General features: G+C 32.6%; 3 protein-coding genes across 4 annotated transcripts in view; all 3 read right to left on the bottom strand.

The window, feature by feature from the left end:
- Positions 1–3,537: 3,537 nt before the first annotated feature.
- On the bottom strand, positions 3,538–5,223 carry LOC113376167 (vesicular acetylcholine transporter). The gene has a single exon (XM_026616086.1). The coding sequence runs from the start codon at positions 5,221–5,223 to the stop codon at positions 3,538–3,540; it is 1,686 nt and encodes a 561-aa protein (XP_026471871.1).
- Positions 5,224–10,597: 5,374 nt separating this feature from the next.
- Positions 10,598–19,328, bottom strand: LOC113376166 (fibril-forming collagen alpha chain-like). The gene is made up of 27 exons (XM_026616085.1): positions 19,085–19,328; positions 17,555–17,644; positions 17,296–17,343; positions 16,998–17,135; positions 16,233–16,519; positions 16,030–16,165; positions 15,832–15,956; positions 15,561–15,767; positions 15,382–15,480; positions 15,197–15,305; positions 14,942–15,129; positions 14,643–14,859; positions 14,298–14,548; positions 14,056–14,217; positions 13,750–13,947; positions 13,539–13,683; positions 13,210–13,470; positions 12,993–13,126; positions 12,661–12,930; positions 12,378–12,593; positions 12,180–12,314; positions 11,946–12,099; positions 11,655–11,840; positions 11,369–11,587; positions 11,131–11,303; positions 10,825–11,046; positions 10,598–10,744 (listed from the first exon to the last, which is right to left on the bottom strand). The coding sequence occupies exons 1-27, from the start codon at positions 19,326–19,328 to the stop codon at positions 10,598–10,600; spliced, it is 4,761 nt and encodes a 1,586-aa protein (XP_026471870.1).
- Positions 19,329–24,886: 5,558 nt separating this feature from the next.
- The window catches only part of LOC113377391 (spectrin beta chain, non-erythrocytic 1), a 38,799-nt gene continuing 37,837 nt past the window's right edge, over positions 24,887–25,848 (bottom strand). For both annotated transcript variants that reach the window (XM_026617697.1, XM_026617698.1), the window contains exon 46: positions 24,887–25,773. In XM_026617697.1, coding sequence (XP_026473482.1) covers positions 25,589–25,773 — 185 coding nt within the window. In that variant the 3' untranslated portion in view covers positions 24,887–25,588. The remainder of the gene's footprint in view (positions 25,774–25,848) is intronic.

The following is a 25,848-nucleotide window of genomic DNA, read 5'->3' as shown; positions in this document are numbered from 1 at the left end:
TCCTAACATCACGTCTTTGAAACCACAAATAAAAATGGTTAAAATAAAAATCAATCGAATAATTCTGCCAATTTTTCAGCATTATTCAAATGATACGATTTAAAATACCGTTTCACAGTCCGTTTCAGTGGAGTTTCATGTGCATTTTCACAGGTAGATTTATATTTTTCATATATTTTCGATGTACAAATATTATACACATTTAAAGAACTATTATATGTGCATTACTATCAACAATTTGGGTTTATATGTACATGTACAATAAATAATTCTGTAGGTATATTTTCTTAAAATTTAAGCAAATTTGAAATTCCCGTGATTCGATATAAAAGGGCGGATATATGACTTTAATAATTTCGCAAATTTTTGTATAAATGGGGTAATATTTATCTAATTCAGTTCATATATATTTATATGGTATTTGATATGTAAGTATATTTTTATAGAGTCTTTGTTTAAGACACAGTAAGGAATACTTTTTTAGACTGACTGACTGGTAAAGCACTGGTAAAAAATTATGCAAAATAGTAAAAAAAAAATCTTTTATATCCAAAAAAATATTTATCAGTCCTAAACTCCTACTTTCAAGTTTGAATATATACAAAATTAAAAACCGATTTTTTATACGAATCATAAAAAATAGGCCTATGTGGCTTTTAGTAAAAAATTCATTTCATTTGCCAAGGGAAGTAAATTATTTGAAAAAAGTTTTGAGCACGACATTTTATGTATTTTTGGTGACTAAATTTTCCATATCTTGAAAAATTAATATTGTTGATTTTTGCTTTACAAAATAGCATTTTAGGTAATTCAAAATGTATATAATTAATATCTACATATTACCAAAAATGGACGCATCTGGATTAATGCTATTAAATCGAAAGTTTCATTGTTATTTTAGTTTGTTAAATAAATTTGTATATAAAATCCTTAATATTCAAATTGTTTTATAAAAATTAAGTCCAAAAATTGTTAATTTTTCATCTCCAGGTTCTAACTTATGCTTTTTCCAGTCATTCAGCCTAATTAAGTATTGTGCAAAAACCCTTAAATTCTCATACTTAATATTTATAATAAAAAATCAGAAAAAATCACATTTGACAACAAATTTTTAAATTTCACAGCTGTAACACTAAAGACTGTTCATAGTTCTGAAACATATTTTAAGCATATTTTGATTTTTAGCTTGAATTTTACATAAAAATATGTCAGCCAGCTATGACAAAAATTTGTAGTCACATATTCACATTTTATAAAGAATTTTGTAGTCATATAATCGTTGTTTCTATTAATATTGACTTCAGGTTTTCATAATTGAACTTTAAAACAACGATAATATAAATACTTTACACGGAACACCGTTTCATCAAGAAGGCTTATAAAGATTTATATATATGGATAAATATTAATAATTTGATATATAATTAATTGATTCACTTATTGCTTATACGTTAATATTGATATGCATATGATAATTAATTAACTTAAATCATAAGCATTAGTAAATCATTTTAAATTTCGTTCCATATAATACATATAGTGATGTTTAAATATCTTTTGGTCGTATTTAACATTTGAAGTCTTTAAAACCAAGAACGAAATATAAAGTAATTAAGTAATTTTTATATAGATAATTGCACATATATTTAATTTCATGAAATAATTCACATTTGTAAGGAAAATTTTAATATCACTGTGCAATAAATTTTTTCAACGTTTTTCTGAATATGCAACATACACACATTTTATAATAATTATATATCACAATTAGTCTAAGTTCAGCGTAACTAATTAACACACACATTTCCAAAGCATCATAGCCCATAAGTTTTTTTAATTTAATGCACAGGGATACTAAAATTTCCATTTTTAATAATACATTTCTGTGAAATTTGGTTTCTGATAAAAAAAACTATTTTTGCTGTGCTTTATGTCCAGGTGATAGCCAAAGTTTAGTCTATGCAAAATAATTTAATTCTTATAATTCCTGATCATTTTTTATTTTAATTAATATAGAAATTGATTGAATTGAGAATATGATATCAATCACAAATCAATATTTATATTTATTAACAAATAGTAAAAAACATTTTTAACAAATACTGTCTAGTATATGAAACTCCTCAATTAAATAATATTTTATATTTTTTTAAACTTTAGCATTATCTAGAATTCGTAGTAAAGTAATTAAAAGAATGAAAATTTGCATCAAATTGATTTTAAAAAATAATTAAACTTCTATTACAGTAATAAAAACTTGTATTTAATTTTATTTAATATTATTTTTCACATCAGAAACCCCATTTCACTCCAAAATAATCTTATTAACATTGAGGTTATCCGTGGACATACGTGTAATTATTATACATTTATATACGTTGATTTTTTCATTAATTAATTCAAATCGATGTCTTTTATCTTGTTTTATATATAACAAATCTAATTTTCCAGATTTCATTAATCATAATTGAACTATATGTAAACACCATTAACATTTTTTTAGCATTCATAATAAATGTATACTAATCACCATCGCATTATCGTGGAGTTCATAAAATCACTAACAAACCTCAATTAATCATTTCATTACGACTAGAATAAAATTTTTCATCAATATATTAATTCTTAATCTATAAATTAATTTAATCTTACATTTGTATATTTATATATGGAATTTTTAATTGCTAATTAATACAACCACAAATGTGTGATCACTTATGTAATGGATATAATTGATATGTATTGATATTTCAGGTAGTCTTCTAATTGAAACGTGGAATCTATAATGAATGCTTTGAACCGAGCGTCCATTTAAATTAATCATTCACATTTTTATATACACTCAATAACAGATAATAAATATTTAGCATTTTTCCAAATCTTGATAATTTTTTTTCTCATATTTCTCAATTAAAAGTTTCAGAAATAAATTTTATAAATCAGAAATTTATATAGTGGAGTAACTCGGTCCAACATTCAACTGACAAACATTCATCAAAAGTAATTTTTATATATATATATAATAAATGTGGGCGATAAACCCCACAAGTTATTTTTACATTTTTATTGGTCAATACAAAGAAAAATGATGCCAATTTAAAATATAGGTCCGCAATAAATTGGCATAGATTTCTGTGCATTTAACAAAACTCTGTTCTTATACTAAATATATTCTATAGCTAAGGCCAAAAGCCGAATAGATAAGTACCGACTTTTGGCAAATATCACTTTGGTATTCAGGCGAGCACGAGACTCTGATATGTATCGTTACCTTGGTTGTATCTTAGTTACATAATTTTTAAAATCATAATTAACTATGAAAAACCTACAATATATGTATATATTAATATTTCTCTACGCCTGGTCAAGCTAATATATTTGAAATTTAAATACATTATTGCCAGCGTATTCGATAAAAGCTTCTATTAAAGTGTACATTTTAACCATGCATCTTTTTACATATCTACAATTAATAGGGCTTTCGCCAAACGAGATCGGACGTGGGAGGTGTCAATATCTATTTTGTAATTACAGTGCTTAACCTTGGCGAAAAGGGTTGTGCCCTGGCCTAGGAGTTTCTGGTAGTTCCGCTGAAGCGCGGAACGGATTTCCCACTGGTTGCTGAGGCAGATGGCGCTGCGTTGGTCCAGCTGCTGGCACGTGCTGCTGCTGATAGGCACCTCCCTGATCGCTGTATCCGGGCTGATATTGTTGTGGCTCCGATTGATATTGATCATAGCCATTTTGATCGATGTTCGTTTCCTGTACTCGGCCTTCGTTGAATCTGCCGTAGTCCAAGTCGTTGTTTTGCGCTTGACCTTGCAAGGCATATGTTTGATACTCCTTGTCCGGAGGGTCACTCATTAGAATGTTTGCCTCGTTCTCAAATGGCTTGAAATCATAGATATGTCTAAGATACATCAAAACAGGAGCATATAGGAGATTTGAAAATGCTATTCCAACGTTTAGAGCTGTGAAACCAATTGCCTCTACAACACCTCCTGCTATAATTGGTCCGATGGCGTATGCAAATGAATATGATATATCTGCTATAGCGTAAATACTGCCATAAACAGACACATAGCGTACATCTACTAAATAACCTAGCGTTGGCAAAAGTGCTGTATCAATCAATGCAATACCGAAACATATTCCACATATTGGAATCATCAGCATCTTGTAAGAAGTTGAAAATGGAATTATAAAGCAGCAGAGACCTTCTAGAGCTAAACCTCCTGCGGCCATGAGCCATTGATGTTGCGGATATTTTTTCGCCATTTTAACTGTAATTATAACTCCAAACACATGTGGGAAAAATGCTGGTAACCAAACCATTCCAATCTTCCAGTTATCAGTTGTCAAATTATCTTCCATCCAAAGCGATATAGTAGGTTCTAAGAAAGCTAAAGCAACATTTGACATCATTAGAGCACCCGCACATACAGCAATGTAAGGATCCATGAGGAGTCGCCAAATCGGTATTGTAGGAGGTTTTTCAACACGCGATTCTCTTAGTTGTTCTTTGATTGGCTTCATAACCAATAATAACATAAAACCATCCAAGAGAGATACAAAAGCAAGAATAAGAAATGGTACTTCTTTACCGGCGAACTGATATAATGCGCCTCCGAATGGAGGAGCAACGAGACATCCAAAACTTATAAAAGCTAATGCTATTCCTAACGCTTTAGAACGTTCAGATTCTTCTGTAAAACGATCAGCGATCATTGCCAAACCCGATGTATCAGCGAAGGCCGAGCCGACACCCTGCAAACTACGCGCAAAGAACAACACACCATAACTCCTTCCGCAAGCAAAAACAGCCGTTGATAAAAACATTATGGTCAGGCCAATCATCATTGGCATATCATAACCGATTCGATCGATCAGCGCGCCAGAAAACGGATTCACCATTAGTTGTACGATAGCCTTTGAAGCAAAGAGGATTCCGGTTGCGGAGTCTTGTCCATGATGAGAATGCGGAATTTTTGGATTCGGAGCGATAGTGCCATTGGTCTGAGCTTCTACTCCCCATGCTCCAATATACCGTAGATAATCCGGAATAATGGGCACAATTACCATATATAACATGTTATCCAGCAACAGAGCAATCGACACAATCACAAGAATCAACTTGCGTTGTGATTGCGGTTCTTGAAGCTTCGCCCATACTACGTCCTTAACTTCCTTGAACTCAAGATTAATTATTGGTATCGTCGTCATTTTGCTATTTTTATTCTAACACTTTAAATCTTGCTTCAGTATTCTAGTCACTTCAATCGCTCTGTATTCTTACAAATGCGTTCCCCATTCTTGATCTGATATCCCCGGTGACGATTCAGCGCGGGCTACCTAGCAACACAGAAACAAAATTTCATTACATTTTGCACACGATTTAACTTTGACTAATAAAGATTATCAATAGGATAATTAATATTAAAAAGACGGCATGATTGAAATGTTGTTTCTGTGATAAATAATTACACATCTCCCGATTCCGTTCTCGTTTAAATAATCAAAAACTGGTTTTAATTAATTGCGTACAGACATTTCAATCATAATTTGAACAAATCAAATTGCCACACACGTTCGCACTCACAATAATTATCTCATGTTCACATAATGTATATAAAATTAAAAAAATGATGAAAATTCAATAAATGTGTATAAATTTGCATGCAAGCAATGAAATTTCACAAAACAACAATAAACTATTTACATATTTTGTCAAACAATGAGAGTCACAAGAGACATCAAAGCCGACGTCGGCAACTTGTCTACTACGCGTGTACAACTGAAGTTAATCTAACTCGTTGGGGGGTCCCATTCATAACACGTTGGGGCACACCGCAACCGTGTTACGTAAACTCGGGCCGAGCCGTAAAGGAAAATCAATACATGTCACCTGAACGCGTGGAGTTAAAGGCAACGCACCCCGGCGTGCGCGGCTTTCTCGAAGAAAAGCGAAGCTATACAGATATACAAAACATGCGGTTCCGTGGCTAGTTTGGTGTTTATCAGATTTTAACGTTGTGTTGATTTTCGTTTGCTGATAATGCAGGGAAATTTTGTGGAAAACTCGACGAGGACGGGCTGCGCGAACCACGCGCATGACTAACAATCGTATGGATTTCCAGCACGTTCTATATATAGTACTTTCAAGATTTTCGCAGTTTAATAGTTTATGGATATATATATATATATATATATAAATTTATTCGATATTTTTTATCATCTAGGATATCAACTTAATTTATTTTCCCAAGTTGTCGGAAAATAAATATATTTAAGTTTTATCCAAAAATATACATTAACATCATATTTTAAGTATCTTCCTTAATCAGTTGAAAGAAAATTGAATGGAAAAATAGAATGTTATAAGAGATTAAAGATTAAAAGATTAAGATTAAAAGATAGTATAGGATATATGTATATAAGAATTGTTTAGAATATGAAATGTATGTGGGTAAATTGCTGTAATTAACTGAAGGCCAATAAAATTTAAAAATAGAAAGTATATTTCTCATAACACCATTAATAAAAAAGCCAATATGATAATTTATACACTACTTTTCAGTACAATATATATATTATTAAAAGTAATAAAATAGTTATCAATCAAATTCTCGAAAATGGTTCATAATCAGTTTTGTCATCGTTTTTGTTGTTTTTATTTATTTATTTTCAATTATAATATATATTTTGTATATCTCAGCCAGGTGGAAGAGTCTGGTATGAGAGATCATGTTAATTTCAAATACGTTCATATTTTATATTCTTATTGTAGATACCATAGTTCTGTATAATCTCCAATATTTTTAATGAATCTCTTATTTATATAAATAATAAAAATAGCACTTTATCATGCAACTGTTCTTTTTTGTAAATTACAAAACATTGACTGGGAACAACTTTCCATTTAACCAATGTCTAATAAATTATTTGCTTCATATGAAACAAAACTCAGTTTGTAATAAACTATCAATTATGGTTATTTTTATTAATAAAGGCTTGTTGATGTATTTTTATAAAAACTTTATAGTTAAATTTACCATTTACAATTATGATTCAAAAATAATCCCAGAATAGTATCCATATAAAATATAACACGTAATCCAATGTTATATAAATATAAAATAGCGCCTGCGTAAACTGTAGCACATTGGAAACATTTAACTTTGATAAATGAAAAAAATGTCAAGAATAAATGATATACCAGTCAATTAGTTCGTATATGCCCCAAAAAAAATTATAATTTCACTAGTATAAGGCCTACTACTGAGTACCCTTATGAAAAAAACATTGTACTTGATCACCTCAATTACTTAATGTCCTTATAAAGAAGCTTGTAATTTATATAGTGAATAAAAAATGTGTTTTTATAAATTGATATTAAGAATGCTAATATATAAATATACACACACAATTAATAAACATATAGTTTCAAGAAATTGTGGAATTTTGTGAAAATCGAATATTTTCCAAATAAAAAAGTAGAAAAAATGCTTATGAATGTAACGGATATTTATAAAAAAAACGCTGGTATATTTGTTATGTATATAGAAATAGTACAGTTTGGATGTGAACAGACTTCGTTGACCAATCAATTTATGAAGCAAATATGTAACATGATATTCTCAAATAAATTAATAATTTGTAATGATCAAATGATCCCGCCTAATGAATAATTTATGTGGCTGGTATCAAACATTATATTGATTACTTCGAAAAGCATCTTACATAATGAGGTAAAATGTATAATGTAAATTTGCGTGACTGGTATTATTATAAAGCTAAAAATAAAAATATAATGTGATTTATTTAATATATTAAATTAAATTTAAATTATTTTCAGAGTTATATTTTTAATCGCGGGATTGTCCACAAATTTAGTTATAAATAATAATTAGATTGAATTATGTAAATAAATTATGTTCGATCAAATTATGTAATTCAAAGTTTGATCATATGCCATTAGGAATAAAATGGTTTTATAAGATGTCGATGCACGGTCAGTCAGTATTTTATAGTTGAAGTATTGTTAATATTATTTATAGCAAATGAAAAGTCAACTACTGAGTTGTTCTTTCCAACATGTCATTATTTTATACAATGTCTGAGAATAGTAAATTTGCAAAATATCCTTTATTGGACAGTTATAAATATATATGTGAATAAAAAATTAAAAAATTATAGTTGTTCAAGAGTGTTAAAAATACACATGGGCAATACCAATAGGTGTTACTAGTGAAATGATTATGTAACGTTCATTGTGTTTCGTCATCAACAAAATGTAGAGTATTTTTTATCATCCTCACCTGGGTCAACCGAGGTCCCGGCGAACCGACTGCGGAGGTAGTCGCGCAGTTCGCTGACTACGCGCTGTGGTGAACCCGTTGAGGCCGTGGTGAAAATGTTTGCCCCACTGGGGGTCCCACCGACTCCGGCACGCTCCAGTGTATCGAATTCAGAATTGCCGGCAATGGGTCATACTACGCGGCTTGTAACGGCACTGGTGTTCGAGGGTTTGTCGTCGATATACCGTCCGCCTTTTTGTAATAATATCAGCGGCTTTCGATTGTTGTGCGGATGTAATTGCGTTGCGGTGGTGTCGTTTGATGATGTTCACGGCGCGTATCGGCGGTCTCGACTGCACGACTCGTTATGGAATCGAAACCACCCGCTTCGTTTTCACCCCTACCGCCCTCAGGTGGCGCCTGCGCCAAGGTGTCCATCACGATTCGAAGTTAAGGTGTAGTTCACTTCTCCAATTTATAGCGGTATTAAAGTGTTTCACGATTTTGTTTTATTTGTATGCTTAACTGAAATAACATCATTATCTTGTTCCAGAGGGTATAACTTAATAAACAATGTTACCTTTAGATCTCTCGTGTAATTTACTTGTATAGGTATTACACAATTCACATAGATTTTGTCACAGTTGCGATATAATGAGAAAGTTTCATAAGAAAAATTCAAAAAAAATATTCTAAAAAAATCGTACGAACGTATTTTTATTAACTTCCCGTAGGGCAAGTTATAGTAATCGCAAAAAAATCGAAAATGAAAATGTTTATATATCTTTACGTTTCAAAACCTTCTGAACATTTTGGCATACCTTAGAAAAAATGTATGTATATGTGTGTGTATGTGTGTGTGCGTGTATGTGTGTGTGTTCGGATACAAATTTTCGTCGACGATTTCGGGAACACGAATGAAGCGATTTGAATAATTCAAAAAACATTCGATTCGTATTGATAAGGAGACGTGCTGATTAGTTTTTGGCAGAGACAGGTCTAGCCGTTTCGAAGATATGAGGCAAAAAGTGCCAAAAACGGTAACTCAGTTTTTAAGAGAACGGAGCGTCCGATTTGAATAATGCAAAAAACATTTTACTTGTATTAACAAGATGAAGAACTGATCAAATTGTCTACCGGCTTCGGAGATCTAGTAAAAAAAAAGTAAAAAAATGCCATTTGGCGGTCAAAAATGATCATTAGACATATGCACATCAAATTATCAGATATTTTATAGAGATTTTAACAATAAGTATAAATTTTGTTTACATTCCTATGAATTCCGTATCAGTGTTCATCCGTTAGACAGCGACGCGGCTCTTACGCGCTTCGATATTTTGTCTCGATGTAGCTAAAGCAGTGCGATGCTTTGGAAAAAGTTCAAAATTTCCAGAATATTTCAAAATAATTTTTTCTTCAAAAAGTCTTTTTTTTTAAAAAAAAAGTAAATTTTTGGCAAAAATTTATAGTTTCTCGAAAATCTATTTTTTTCAGAGTAATTTTGTTTAAAAAATGTTAATTTTTTTTAAAAAAGTAATTTTTGGTACGGGGAGTTCCGGCAATTTGCCTTAAGGCACGATGCCATGCGCCCCACTAGTTGTTGCTTAACTTTTTATCATATTAAGTGACTAAGATGCGCTTTTCGTTTAATAACTTTGATAATACATTTTCAAACAACAAATTCGTAATTTGCACTGTAAAGCGATTTGCTGCAATATGTATGTATATGATACTAAACAAAAATCTTGTCTTTTTCCTTTTTATTTTCTAAATAAATTATACACGTTTTATCAAAACCGATATGACAAATGTACGAGCAACGGACGTAACAATGAAAGATAACCTATTTCGTCTTATTTTTAAACGTAAATAAAACTGCAAGTTTATATTATATAAATGTATTACAAAATAATCTTAATCTAATTGGCAGTGACAAAATCCATTCAGATATAATTAAGTCGTCACAAAAGGATTTTGTTTATTGGCAGTGACGTTATGCTATATTACAACCAGCTTTTTTTAAAAAAAAAGGATACAAATCAATTTAAGGCACTTACAAAATTGAACACTGAGTCAATTATAGTATTTCCTTTATGACGAAAGCTAAAGAATATCTATAATTGTAAGTACATTAATCTTAATTTAAGAATTTTTCTATATCTACAAAAATATCATGGAAATATTACTTTTGGCAACGTGTTACATTTCAAATGCTATTAACTAAAATTCAGATTATGTCTTTTCTTTGGTAGCTCTATTTTAATTCAGATAATTGTATTAAGGCTCAAATACTTTGGCATCTATGAGAAGCAGGCGGCACCTACTTCAACCCAGAATACTTGTCCTGGTGCACCAGTATCACGAACAGCGATATCAAGAATGGGCAAACGCGTTGCCTTTTCGGTGGTATACGAGAGAACAGTCTTGGCCCAAGTGTTTTTCTTGTACTATAAGTTTTTCAAATATTCATATAAAATGTTTGTTTATATATAAAAGTTTTTTCTATAAAATTGCTGTTATATATTACCTTGCATTCATCTTCCAGAACATCATATCGGAAGCGTTGGTTTCCACGAGGTGTGAGTTCGGCATCATTATAAGCGAGCAGCTTCAATCCCTTTCGGTACGTGTGCTTCTCATTATCATAATAAGCAATGGAATTTTTACAATGGTATGTTAATGTCTGCGATGCCTTTGCAGAGAGCAGTTGTAGGAATGCGATTTGATTGCTATCTGCTTTGTATGTTAGCTACAAACACAATTGTGAATTTGTTAATATGAAAACTCTTCGTATATATTATATATTTTTATATTGTAAGTAAAAATGACATACTTTCATTCCGTTTTGTATTTCTCCCAGCCAGATTTCTTGTTCTTCACCAATATAATTGATTTCTGGAGATTTCTCTGGACGCGGTAGTAGACAAGTAGCTCTATTAGGCATATCACAATGTACTAATATAGCATCTCTTGTATCGCCCTCATTAGGATCAATCCAATATTCACCTAAAAGAATAATTAAATAGTTACATTTGATTCATAATAGTTTTTCCATTGATAATACCACATACCGCTTGGTAGTTCAGGATGTGCGACTGCAATATCTCGGCAAGTTTTTCCTGGTGATGTTTTTTCTCCATTTGGTTTACGGAATTTCTCGAATGAAGCTTTCAATTGTTCATAGGCCTTGAGAACCAATGCTTTACGTTCTTCTTCAGTAATGTCCTTACTGAATAGTCTGGCAGGCTCATCACCTAACGGATCAGGTCCCTTTTGATTGTTGAATTGACCTATTAAACAACTCTGAATGTTAATACATATTTAAATAACTAACATTCAAATATATTATCTATAAACCTTGGCCAAGCAATGCTGCAAGAGCTGCCGCATCATAGCCCAATGGTTCTCCTGGTGGACCAGGTGGTCCTGGAGGACCAGGTTGACCAGATGAACCGTGCCTTCCTTCCTCTCCAGGAGGACCTCTAGGACCTGGTGGTCCCATCAAACCTTGTATTCCCATGTTGCCATCTCGTCCAGGTGGTCCTAAATAATCAATATATATATATATATATATATATATATATATATATATATATATCATGGAATTCATACGATATTTCACAAAGTTATAAAAAATATAATTATTACCTCTGCTTCCTGGTTCACCATCTTTTCCAGGAATGCCAGGCGCTCCAGGTATACCCTTTTCACCCGGAGGTCCAGCATGACCTGGTAAACCTTGTAAACCAATAAGACCTCTGTGTCCTTTAGCACCTTGAGCACCAGCTTCACCCCTTTCACCCTATAAAATAAATATATAATCAAAGTAAATCATAAGAAATATATTTTTATAATCATAATGTAAATTGCTTATAATTTTACCTTAGCACCTTCACTGCCTGCCGGTCCAACTTTTCCTCTAGGACCTGCCTGTCCTTCTACTCCTTGAGGTCCAGCTTCACCACGTTGACCTCTCTCGCCAGGTGCTCCAGTAGGTCCACTGGGTCCAGGTGGTCCCTAAAATATAATTGAATTTGTATAATCTACATATAATTGAATATTAACAAATTAATACTATACCGGTAATCCAGGAGTTCCTGGGCTGCCAGGATTTCCTGAAGGTCCTACAGGACCTTTGTCTCCGGGTCTGCCAGATATACCAGGTGGTCCTGATTTGCCAGAAGGTCCTTCGGGTCCTTGTTCTCCCATCGGTCCTGGGGATCCAGGTGGTCCAGCAACGCCAGCCGGTCCAGGAGGTCCTTCACCTCCTGGTTTACCAGCTGGTCCAACTTCACCCTAAAATTATTACAATCCAAATAGAATACATATTTCTTTTATAAAAATAACTCCCATTCAAACATACCGATGCTCCTCTAACTCCTCGTGCACCAGCTGGTCCTTGTGGTCCCGGTAGTCCAGGAAGACCTCTATCACCAGGTGCTCCTTGAGGCCCTGCTGGTCCCATGGGACCAGTTTGACCTTCACTTCCTGTATCTCCTTTGGATCCTTCTTGTCCAGGTGGACCTGGTGGACCTTGATGTCCTGGATTACCAGGGCGACCCGTATCACCAGTAGCACCCTTCATTCCATGTATGCCAGCTGGGCCCGGAGGGCCAACACTTCCAGGTTGTCCCTTAAACATAAATCAAATATTAGAATTATAATGACATATATTAAAATAAATCATTTACATACAGCTAATCCAGGTTCTCCAGGTCGACCTGGTGCTCCCATTAGACCCGGTTCACCTCTCGCTCCAGTTTCTCCTCGTGCACCTTTAGCTCCTGTTAACCCTGTCAATCCCTGAGGTCCTTGTTCTCCAGGAGATCCTTTTGTCAAAAATATCAAAAAGTTTTAAAAAGTTTCCGTATATTTTTATATTATAATTATTGATATTATTTTGCATCATTACCTGGTGATCCTGGACTGCCTTGATCGCCCTTTAATCCAGATAAACCACGTTCTCCTTTCTGACCAGGTAATCCTGATAAACCTTGTGGTCCTGGGAAACCTTGCAAACCTTGCGCACCAACTGGACCGCGTTCACCAGGTCCGCCAGGTGCTCCTGCTTCTCCAGGTGGGCCTTGTGGACCAGGATCACCGCGTTCAGCTGGTTCACCAGGGGGTCCTGCGGGTCCTATTGGACCTTGCGGTCCTCGTTCTCCGGCTCGACCTGTATAAATTTATTTGTGAGATAACAGTAGGTATAAAAATTTAATATATATTTGATAAAAAAATTACCTGCTGGGCCTTCTGGACCAGTAGCTCCAAGTGAACCTCTCTCGCCCTTTTCTCCTGGAAGTCCAGGTTGACCACGCATGCCAGGAAGACCAACCAAACCTGAAGGGCCCATATGTCCTTTATCTCCTTTAGCTCCCGGTGCTCCCTAATAAAGTTTAATAAGAATTATACACATATATTTTCAACAACATAAACATGTTATAATACAAACCGCTGGACCGTCTCCTCCTTGAGCTCCTGGTTCTCCACGAGAACCAGTAGCACCTGGTTGACCAATAGGTCCTCTTTCACCGGGGAATCCTCTTTCTCCGCGATTTCCTGCTGGACCTGGCTGTCCAGGTGGTCCATGCGCTCCGGCTTCACCGTCCTTACCGGGTACTCCTGGATTTCCTGCTGCTCCCGGTAGACCCTATAATAAATATTAGTGTAACTTAAATTCGAAATATGTATATTAAAAATATTCTATATACGCAACAGTTTGCGTATATACAAATATATCCATATGGTTATAACTCACTTGGAAACCTCTTGGTCCTGCTGCACCTGGTAATCCTCTTTCGCCATCACTGCCAGAAGGTCCTGGAGGACCAGGTGGTCCTTGTGGTCCGTCTTTGCCAACATCTCCTCTTGGTCCAGCATTTCCAGGTGGTCCTGGATCACCATCTTTTCCTGGTTCTCCCTAAGATTATCAGTATATCAGCAACAACGTTACTTAAACATATATAATATCGTTTGAATTATTATAAATTAATCAAATACCGGAAATCCTTTTTCTCCTTGCTGTCCCATCGGGCCAGGAAGTCCTTGAAGACCCTGTGGACCTTGCTCGCCCGGTTTACCATCTGCGCCTTGAATGCCACGTTCACCAGGATTACCAGGCTTGCCTGTAGCGCCAGGTCTACCCACAAGACCGCGTAAACCCTGTAAACCTGGGCCTCCAGGTCTTCCTGGATCACCAGTACTACCTTTAATTCCTTGAGGTCCAACTGGTCCTCGATCTCCAGTTTGTCCTGCGTCACAAAGTTAAATATTGTGATTAGTAATTATGCTATTGAATATGAAGGCATAATATTTATGTGCTTGTATGTGTGTATGTATAAAAACCTTTAACTCCTGGTGCTCCGTCAGGACCGGGTAAACCTCTGCCTCCTGCAGGTCCTCGTTCTCCAGCAGGTCCAGAAGGCCCTGTTGGTCCACGCATACCTCGTTTGCCTCGTTTTCCTTCAGCTCCTGGTGCTCCTGGAACACCTCGTGGTCCTGGTGCACCTGCATCGCCCTTATTTCCAGTTTCTCCTTTAAAGCCGCGCTCACCTGCCAGACCCTGTAGGTGAAAATGTTGAAATGCAGATGTTATTAATTGCATAATTTCAATCTATCATTAGGCATAAGCTATAATAAATTACCGGTATTCCTTTAGCTCCTGGTTCACCCGGACTTCCAGATACACCAGGTGGACCTCTAGCTCCAGGAAATCCTGGTGGTCCACTTAATCCAGGCGCGCCAGGTCCTCCTTTTTCTCCTGGAGTGCCATCCTTACCCTGAGGTCCTTGAGGTCCAACTTCGCCTGGCTGTCCAGGTCGACCAGATTCTCCTATGATTTTATATTACTTTTATTAAAAAATAACTTTTCTAATATACTAAATATATTTAATAATTACCTCTTGGTCCTTGTAATCCTTGGCTACCTTTAGGTCCTTGACTACCTTGATCACCTTTATGACCGGGGCTGCCAGGAAAACCTGGAGATCCTGGTTTACCAATACTTCCCTGTATTTTTCAACAATTAATTTATTTTCTATTCATTTCAGTTGAATTCGATCATTACGAATTTATATGAACTTACTGGTTGACCCGGTGCACCAGCTGTTCCATCTATTCCTCGAAGTCCAGGTGGCCCTGGTGGACCTTCTCTGCCTCGTTCGCCCCTTGGGCCTGCAGGGCCCTAGTTAATAATATTATAGTAGATTATGGAGCTACAAACAATTTTTATTATGTAGTGAATAATGTAACACATCGACATACCACAGATCCGACAGGACCAATGGGTCCCGGACTGCCAGCAGATCCTTTTTCACCAGAATTTCCTTGCTCGCCTTTACTGCCGTCTAAACCTGGAAATCCGCGATGTCCTTTCATTCCTGGTAATCCCGGCATTCCTGGTAAACCACGAGGTCCTGCGGGTCCAATAGCACCGGGTTGACCAGCCTCACCATCTTCACCGCTTTCACCCTATAATAAATGTACATTAATAAATACTGATTTTAAGTAACTAACTACTAATAGAAATACTAACATCTTTTCCTGGTAAACCGGGTAAGCCCCTTGGACCAGCAGTTCCTTGCGGTCCCGGCGGTCCTGGTTCACCTGTCTCACCTCGAGCACCTTGGAAGCCTTGAGGTCCGGCTGGACCTGGCGGGCCTGATATACAAAAATATTTCATTACAATAAAAATAAAATATTCATATATAACATATACATTTATAATACTCACCGGGGCTACCGCGTGGACCAACTGGTCCAACTTGAGCCTGAAGATATTGAAACTGATCTGGTGCATAAGCCGAACCTGTAGGACCTTTGTCAGCTCCAGCTTGTGACATGGCTAGTTGTTGGTAATATAAAGAAACCTATCACAAAAATTGCAGTTAAGATACTTATCAATTTACTAAACATAGCAGATTAATTTTAACTAACATCTGGTGCAGGTCCAGGAGGTCCTGGCATTCCAGGTATTCCGGGGCTTCCGGGTGAGCCAGGCGCTCCGTTATCACCAGGTCGTCCCCGTTCGCCAGGGTAACCTGAATCGCCGCGAGGTCCAGGCGATGCATTACCTTCACCTCCAATCGGCAAAGCGTCATAGCCTGGTTCAGGTGCAGCAGTAGCCGGTGTTGGAGTTGTCGCGGCTGGTGTCGGAGGTACGGCAGTTGTGGGAGGTGGCGGTGGAGGCGTGGTCGGCGCTGGCGTCGGTCTACGTGGCTCTTCTATATTAAATTACATGCATGAAAATATTACTAAACATCTTAGTGTGTATCTGCAGTAGGTGATTTTGGTTGTTGAATATTTGATATATTGAGTGTAAAAAATCATGATCATAAACGTATTATCATACCAACTTATAATGTCAGTTAACATACAACTTTATGATGAATAAAAGCAAATACCATCTATACCAGACACAGCATGATGATTCTATTACCTTCTTTGTTATTGAACTATTTAAGTATTCTAATCCTGCTTACATATGTATGTATGTACTTAAAGATAGTATTATTATATTTATTAACACATAGATGATAAGTATCGCAAAAACTATATCTATTCGTATTAAGTTATATGACGATAAGTAAATACACAAAAAATCCTATATAAATAATAATCTTTTGAAAATATCAATTACAAAATGTATTAAATAAGCCTACGTTCGTGTAATGTAATGTGATATCTCGTTATCAATTTTACCTCGACCCCGAGGTCTACAGTTTTCAATGTGCCGACAAGAGACTGTTGATTGACTGCACGAACACTCTGTGCATTCCGATGGTTTAAAACGTTCACCTTCGTAATACCATTTTCCATTCCAGGAACAGGAATAAGGACCTAAGGTTCGATTCAAGACAAGACATAATTATCTGTATACTGATATTGAAAATCTACAACATTTTTGCACTTCACTTTAAGTTATACTGTTATTGAGTGAAAAATATGCTATAGCTATATTCATTATTTCTAATAGGCAATAATATCATAATTGACTTACTTATAATTGAACCTGGTTGAGGTCGCTGTGGAGGACGGGTTGGTGGTTCTAGAAAATATAAAATGTTTTTCTATATGTGAGATAACGACTTATAATATATTTGAATTATATAAAAGTTCATAAGAATTAATTTATGGACATATGACGTTACATAGAACAGTGCCCTTCACACATCTACTGTTCATATAACGACTAATTTGAGATTACTAAAAGTTTTTAAATCGTTTTTTTTCAACATGTTTGCTATAATATTTCTTACCAGTCTGTGGAGGAATTTCATCGTCAGGCTGACGGAAAATTTCTGTCACTTCATTGGGGGCTGGTTCGGGATACCTTGGGCTTGCATTCCCTAAATATTTCACATAACTATGAATACTTTTTACTAGTAATATAGTCTTTTATTATTATATTACAGTATTTTAATTCTTCCAATACGTATTGATATTTTTTTCTAAAGGTGTCATATGTACAAGATCGCTCCACCGTAAATAGATAGTAGAGTCAAACCCAATAATAGCAAATAAAATAAAATAAAAAAATAATATAAATATAAATAAGGCTGTAATTTACATATATCAAATATGTATTCTATTTAATACTTTAATTGAAATGCAATTGAATAAAATAACTGTATCACTAACTATCAAATTTCAGCCTGATGACAAAAAAATTAAAACTTTTGAGACAATGATTTGAACTATATGAATTATGTTGTAAAAGAAAAGAAAATTTAATTATTGTTGTGTATTGTTATTTGCATCAATTCAATATCTTGTTATTTAAAGCACGATGTCCATTTTTAATTAAAAATATAGATCAAAATATGTTTCCAATTGAAAATAAGCCCATCTCGAGTACTGCGGTGTGAAATGAAAATGGGAAAAACTCTCGAACTACTTCTTCCCTGAATCGAGTTGGTGTTTAACTCAGCTCACGGACCTGCCTTGAGGCAGTACTAACCATTATTATTATTATTATATTGTTATTTGAACAATAGTGTATCCGACGCATCCGATCGTAACAAAAAACTGTACCAAGAATTAAATATAGTGAAATGAAAATAAATATAAAATCACCTAGTTTGATTAAAATTCAAGTAGTTTTTATAAAGTATTTATTTAGTCGTTGAAATTTAACCAAATCGAAACTAAAATTACAGAAAAAAAATTAATCTGCAAAGTAAAAAATCAAAAACTAACGACATCCTATTCAAAGCAAAAATTTGCAAAACTGATACATCTGTTTTACACTGATAAATACATTTTTAGCGGTAAGTAAAACACTCAGATAAAAAACAAATAATAAATATACTATATTTAAGTATATTTAAGTTTATGAATTGTTTTGTAGGATTAAATCTTAACAAAGGTTTTGATAAAAACAAAAATCAAAGGTAATAATGGAATAATAGTTTATACATGTTTATGGAATATTATAATCTTTGGTTATTTCCGTTTGCTAATACATCTGATGTACACGGATAACTACACTTTTAGCGGTAAGTAAAACACTCAGATAAAAAACAAATAATAAATATACTATATTTAAGTAAATTTAAGTTCATGAATTGTTCTGTAGGATTCGAGCATAACAAAATGTTTGATAAAAACAAAAATCAAAGGTAATAATGAAATAATAGTTTATAGAATTATTACTCATATAACTATTATTTCATTATTACCTTTGATTTTTGTTTTTATCAAACATTTTGTTATGCTCGAATCCTACAGAACAATTCATGAATTATTATCATGAACTATTATAGAATATTATAATGTTTGGTTATTACCGTTTTCATCCTCCTCATTTTCGTCTTCATCAGTGTAGAGATCCGGATCATAAACATAATCGTAATCATCACCGTTTGAAGCCTGCTGAGCCTGCGGCCTATCCGCCAGTGGCACCCCCGAGCGCGCGAGCTCACGTGCTTGCGCCCCGTGCCGGCCGGCGCGCCGGGTGCGCGCGTCGACTGACGAGCACGCCGCCAGCAGCGTTAGCGCGCACAACAGCGCGCACGCCACCCCGCACCGCATCCGAATTACTAATTAACAAAAAAAAAAAAAAAAAAAAATTAATAATAATAATAATATTGTTTAATTTAAAGTATTTATACCAAAAATAAACATTTTTTTCTGGTAATAGCACAATATTTTGTATTCAAGTCCACAAGTCATTCACACGTTCAAAGAAAAAATTTAACCGCCAAATTAAATTTGAATATATAACCATTTGAAAAATTACATCACTGCACCAATAAAATATGTGGTATAAAATTTCAACAAATTAATTAAAAGTAATTAAAGATCAAAGATTGTGCAATTGCTATGGCCAAGTTAAATTTAAAGAAAATTTTTATAGACCAGCTCTTTTTGTAAAGAGTGCAAATTTCTTCAGCAGACTCCTCATAAATATTAGTTAAAAATGTAGAATCTTGGCGCTTTCCTGATTTTTCCCCTAAATTAGCCTGATTTAAAACGGTAAAAATCTCGAACCATTAAAAATTTTTACAGTCAAAATTGTTGTTAATCATTTATACTAAGGAGCTATTGCAAATAATTATTTCGTATAAAAAAATAGTTAAATATTCATATATCCTCAACATTTCTGTATGTCTTTTTTATTGTGTAAAGACAAATTGTAATTAATAAAAGAAAGATATAAAAAAAGAAAACTAAATTAAATTAACAATTGATTTATAATTGTAAAATTTCAATAAAATAAATAAATCCACCAAAAAGTATTTAAATATTAATAAAAAATGCATTTAATTTATAGTCAATAGACGAAAGCGCGGTCATTGTTATTTCGAAATAATTTAAGTGGGTTATTCTATATATATGAAATAATTTAAGTGGGTTATCTTATCTTCAGACCTAGATTTATAACAAAAAATATAATGATATATTTTATGGCTAAATATTGGAAAACATTAATTAATGCGTTTGTATGCTTATATATATATATATATATATATATGTGTGTGTGTGTGTGTATATATATATATATATATATATATATGTATGTATGTATGTGTGATTTATCCCAATTAAAAAATAAGCATACAATTGATACCTTTAATATAGTCAATCAAAAAGTCGTCCAAAAACAATTAATTTGAAAGATACAGATTACTGATTACTAATCATCAAACAATTGATTTTGTTTCACTGCAAGATATTCTGCAGACTTTTAAAAGCTTATTACGGAAGCTTCGTTATCGAAGAAGATCACTAACGAACTAACTAGCTTTTATCGCAACTGGCGGAAATCAAAGTTTTATAAAAAAAATCTGTTTATAAACAACTAATAGTTCTAAGATAATCAGGGCCGCAATAGAATATAATTTATCATCAATAAATACCACTGATTGTAATTTTGTAATATTACAAACTAATAGTTACAAACGCGAGTTTTTGTATAAAAAGGAATATTAAGTAGAAAGCACAAATAACGCAATAGAGTAGATAGAAATTGCAGATGAAAGTTATGAAGAAGAATATTTTCGTCGTTGATAATATCTTTCGTATAAAATTACTTTTATTTTAACTTTTGATATCTATTTCATTGATATTATATTTTTGTTACACAATGCGGACCTTAAGGTTTTTTATACTTGCAGTTATCGGAAGTATTATTTAGATGTGTTTTTTACTAATGATATAAACTCTAATTAAAAATTATGTGTAACAATATATATGTAAATATATATATATATATATATATATATATATGTGTGTGTGTGTGTGTGTGTGTGTGTTTAACATTTTTTATAATAATTTTGATGTTCAAATATGTGCGTCAAAATCTTTAGGATATTATATCAAATAAAAAATGAAAAATTTAAATATTCTTTATTATTTTTATACGTTTCGACATATTCATTCTATAACATTTTCAGTTGACTACAATTTGAAAAAAATCAGAATACTACAAAACAATGATTTTGTTTGTAGTAACAATTTTATTTTGAATTGTCAATAAATAATCTGGTTATAATATTGTAATTTGTCATTAGTTAATTAGAAACACGTCAATTTACATGTAAGTTTTTGCAAAATGTGTCATTTTTTATATATTAGTTTTGATTAGTTTTATCCATTCCATTGTTTAATTGTGTAGTTATATGTATTCTGCTTGCCTTTCAATTTGTATTCCAATAGAAATGACATAGGATAATATGTCGAAAGAAATGGAAATTATAAATATTTTATAAAAAATTTTAATTGTTGTTTGATATATTGCTCTGGTTCTTTTAATCATATATGGGTAAATTTTTCTTTTAATCAAGTAACTAATTTTTCAAATAGCTGCATGTTGAAAAATTGCTAGTCCATATTTTAATTACTACTTTTTTGGAAATGATAAATCGAAAGATTAAAATTTCATCAATTTCTTATTTGTATTAATATTAATAAATGGTATATCCATCAAGTGGCAATGAGTTCCTCTGACAGATGTAACAAGCATAAAACGACAATTAATTAGCGTGGCAGTCGAAACGATGCGGCGCTCACAATTATGCAGCTACAAACTATTTATTATTTTTATTGCATTGAATAATTGTACATCAGCGGTTCAATTTATATTTAGGTTAAGAATGTCATAGAACACGCTTGTCTATGTTTAGAACATTTTTAATAGAATTGAACTTATCTATATGAACTTTAACTCGTCTCATTAAGCATACAGATTGATGTATAGCATTGTGATGAACCAATTATATTTTTTATAAATCTATATGATGTCACTCGAGATAAATTGATGATAAACTGTTTCAAAAGAACGGATATTATGATTTGTTAACGATGTTATGAAACTTTTGTAAAAAAAAACGGTTACTTATACGAAAACACGCAATCTGTCATTTTAAAATGATCCTTTTGTGTGTGTATGCGTATCACAGTTAAATCAAACGAAGGTTTTGAAAATACTACATAATAATTTATAAAGTTTCGGTTGATCTTCTCTTCTTATCTTCTTTTCGGAACTAATACTGTCGGGCGCGGATTTAACACGAAATGTTAAAAGTCCACATGGATGGTTGCGCGGTCGCGCGGTGTTTAATCATGGTGTATCCGATGCTCGAGAACACGTTGACGTATAGAAACGGGCAGGTACTCACCTTAATGATGAAAACCAGCAATGAAAACAACACACACTAACTCACGAAAATATCGTGATTGATAATTATCACTAAAACAATATATAATAGCACCAAACACGCCTCAGCCGTCGCCAAGACGTTATGAACATCCAATATTCTGTCGCCTGTATCTTATCTAGCTTCCGCCTGATGCCAAGCGCCTTCAAGAGATTTACAAGATAGGAGGGAGGGGGCCTGGATCTAATGTAATTCACAACGCTCGATACAAATCGAAACGCATCCATATCATTTATCATAATGGATACATCTGACATTCTCCTAATGACAAAAGATCTACGGCATTGCTTCGATTTAAACGTCCATATGATCCTCGCGAGAATCTTTGACCTGGAAGGTCTGTGGACCGAAATCCGGGGACGCCGCTCGATTCAGCGGCAGTATCATCCTTTACATTTGTATCGGCGTCCTATCGACTTCCAATACCGACACATGATCCGATTATAATATAACGATGTCATATTTGTTTATTTATAGACAACCTACATTTCCATAGACACCTCCTTATCATAATCCAAAATCTTGATTTATTCGAAACCCAGTTATAGTTTCTTCAATGTTATAAAAACGGGTATATATAAACAAATGCGTCTCGATTGCGTGCACTAAGACGAAGGGTCAAATGTTATTATATTATAACATATTTTTGATATACGAAAAATGCAGAAATAGTGCGTTTAATTTTGGTGCCAGCTACAAACCTATATTGTATATAATAAATAAATAAATATATATATATATATATATATATATATATATATATATTCAATAGATAAGTCCTGGATTTTTTCAATATATTGATTGTTTCTTTTCCGAACAGTAAATCCAATAATAAAAAATGTGGATTTACTGTTCGGAAAAGAAACAATCAATATATATATATATATATATATATATATATATATATATATATATATATATCATTCTATTGGGAAACAGTATTGATATTTTTGTTATTTACCAATGGCACCTTAATAAACATGCAAATCTATCATTTTACTTAGCGTTACTAAATCGACCCCGACATCTTTCTAATTCAATTTATATTATATATGAATACATATTTAAATAATTTTGCATTTTATTCTTTTATATTCTTTGGAATTCACGCACACAGATATTTTCAAGTAAAAATTGATATCACTACTGCGTGATATCAGGTTATCCAGAGCGGAGTCTCGAACTCACGACTCTGTTCACACATTCCGCACGCCATAGGACACCCCATATGTTTACTAGTACGTAAAATTATAAACACGTACAATGTAGATTTCATATTAAAAAATCATATTAAATCGAAAAACTTATGAATATGAAAGAATGTATAAATTGCGAATGACTAGATTAGAGAAAAACAAAATTAGAGCAAAAAAAAATTTATTCAAAAAATAAAACGACATATAGATTGCACAAACCTAATTATCGTATAAAATAATATAGTAATTTTTATTTGCTCTCTCTATAAACCTAAAATCAAATTTTTAATAGTTTTTACCGCTTCCGATTTTAAAAAATATTATAAAGTTCATACAATATTCATTCCCGATGCAGTTACATGCAATTGCTTACATAATAGAGTATAATTACTTTTAAATATGAACACACATATCTGCTCCATTATCGATTATAAGCTATATAATAGATTTGCTCTATATACGATCGAGATAATAATAATCACTACATAAAGAACAATATAAAACACATCTGAGAGTTATTTACAATGATTTATGGCGCAAATAAATAACTGACGAATAAAAAAATCATTTGTTACGACTACGCTACAATGTTTGCAATAATGAAACACGGAGTGAATTTAATTTTTGCGTTTAATTTGAAAAAAAAAAACGAAATTTTGGGCTAAAGTGTGTATCACATATTTTTTGCTAAATTATATTTGCAAAATACTGAATATTTCGATGTAAAAATTGATTGTTACCCCAAACCAGTTTATTAATTATATTTCTTAAAAATGTAATAAAAAATAAAGTAAAAGTTAAATATGCGTTTCATAGAAAAAGTGCATAAATCTGTTCACACACACGCACACACACATACATTTTTCAAATTTGGTCTCATTCGATTCAGAATGGCTTGAAACGTCGAGAAAACATAAAACTAGCGAATCGGATTTTTTGATGAAAACATAAACTTCTCCTTGAGGAAGTTAATAATTGATTTATATATTAACTAAAAATTTTAAACTATTTTGCGTTGACAAACCGTAAATTTTTCGAACGTTTTAGAAATATTTTCAACCATTAATTGAGTTTTAATAAACTGAAACTATAATTTATGTATTAAAAATTTATATAATAGTATATAGTTAACGTGTCTATTTTTTCTTAAATGTTCCCTGAAAAACAAGTATAGAACTCTAATGGTCGTTAATAGTTCCCCAAATTGAAGAAAATGTTAAATAAAACAAGATTATAATTTTATGTATATATATTATAAGTCAAACAAATAGTCACATTTACATATCCAATACTTTTTAAATCAACATTTAAAATAAATCATTTGATATAATTTATGAATATTTAAAATATTCTTATATTTCTAAATTACATAACGGCTAAAGTTAAAAAAATTTAATAGCTGTAATAAAAACCTCCGAATAACATAATTTTTTTAAAATTTCGTTTCTTTTAGAACAAAAACTATAGAATTCTATTTTGATCGAAACCTGTTAATCACTTTACGTCCTGAATGCTCATGCCATTGGAATAAAATAGAATGCTGTTATAATTTATATATGATTATTTTTATAATATTTGTTTAATATAGATATTTCAATATATACTCTTTTAAATTAAATAGAAATAATGATTATACACATCATTTTTAATATACATTAAAATACGTCCTCGTAGTCTTGCTTATACTAAAGATTGATATACAATTAAAAATTAAGTTCCATGTAATATTACATATTAAATCTTATTCTACTATATGCAAACGTAAATACATCTTTTTGGAATAAGTTTCCCACTCAAGTTATGTAAGTAAACTTCTGGTACAATTTTGGTAATACTTTGAAATATATTCTTAAATTAAATTCTTTAACATATACATACCACTTTATTAATGGAGTTTTATTTGGCATGCTAATTCTTCCATTACCTTGGTGATTCATTATGTGTTAGATTGGCGCCTGTATTTATTAGGACGAAGAAAATTGAACATGCCATTCCTTCTATTATTTTTTATGGCATTTGGTGTGGTATTGTCACTACCATTTGGTGTATCTGAAGTTTCTCTTGTGTCAGACAAATGCAACGAAGTCGCACGACCTCCATCTAAACGACTAGGCCCCCAACCTAGAAAAACACAAAAACAAATACAAACGTTTAAATTTAAACTACTGATTTTTACATTATATAATTTAAATAGTA

Source organism: Ctenocephalides felis, unplaced genomic scaffold (assembly GCF_003426905.1).
Source record: "Ctenocephalides felis isolate EL2017-DRISC unplaced genomic scaffold, ASM342690v1 CF-g0.4_SCAFFOLD_01886, whole genome shotgun sequence".
NCBI lineage: Eukaryota > Metazoa > Arthropoda > Insecta > Siphonaptera > Pulicidae > Ctenocephalides > Ctenocephalides felis.
This window is presented reverse-complemented; position numbering and strand designations above follow the sequence as displayed.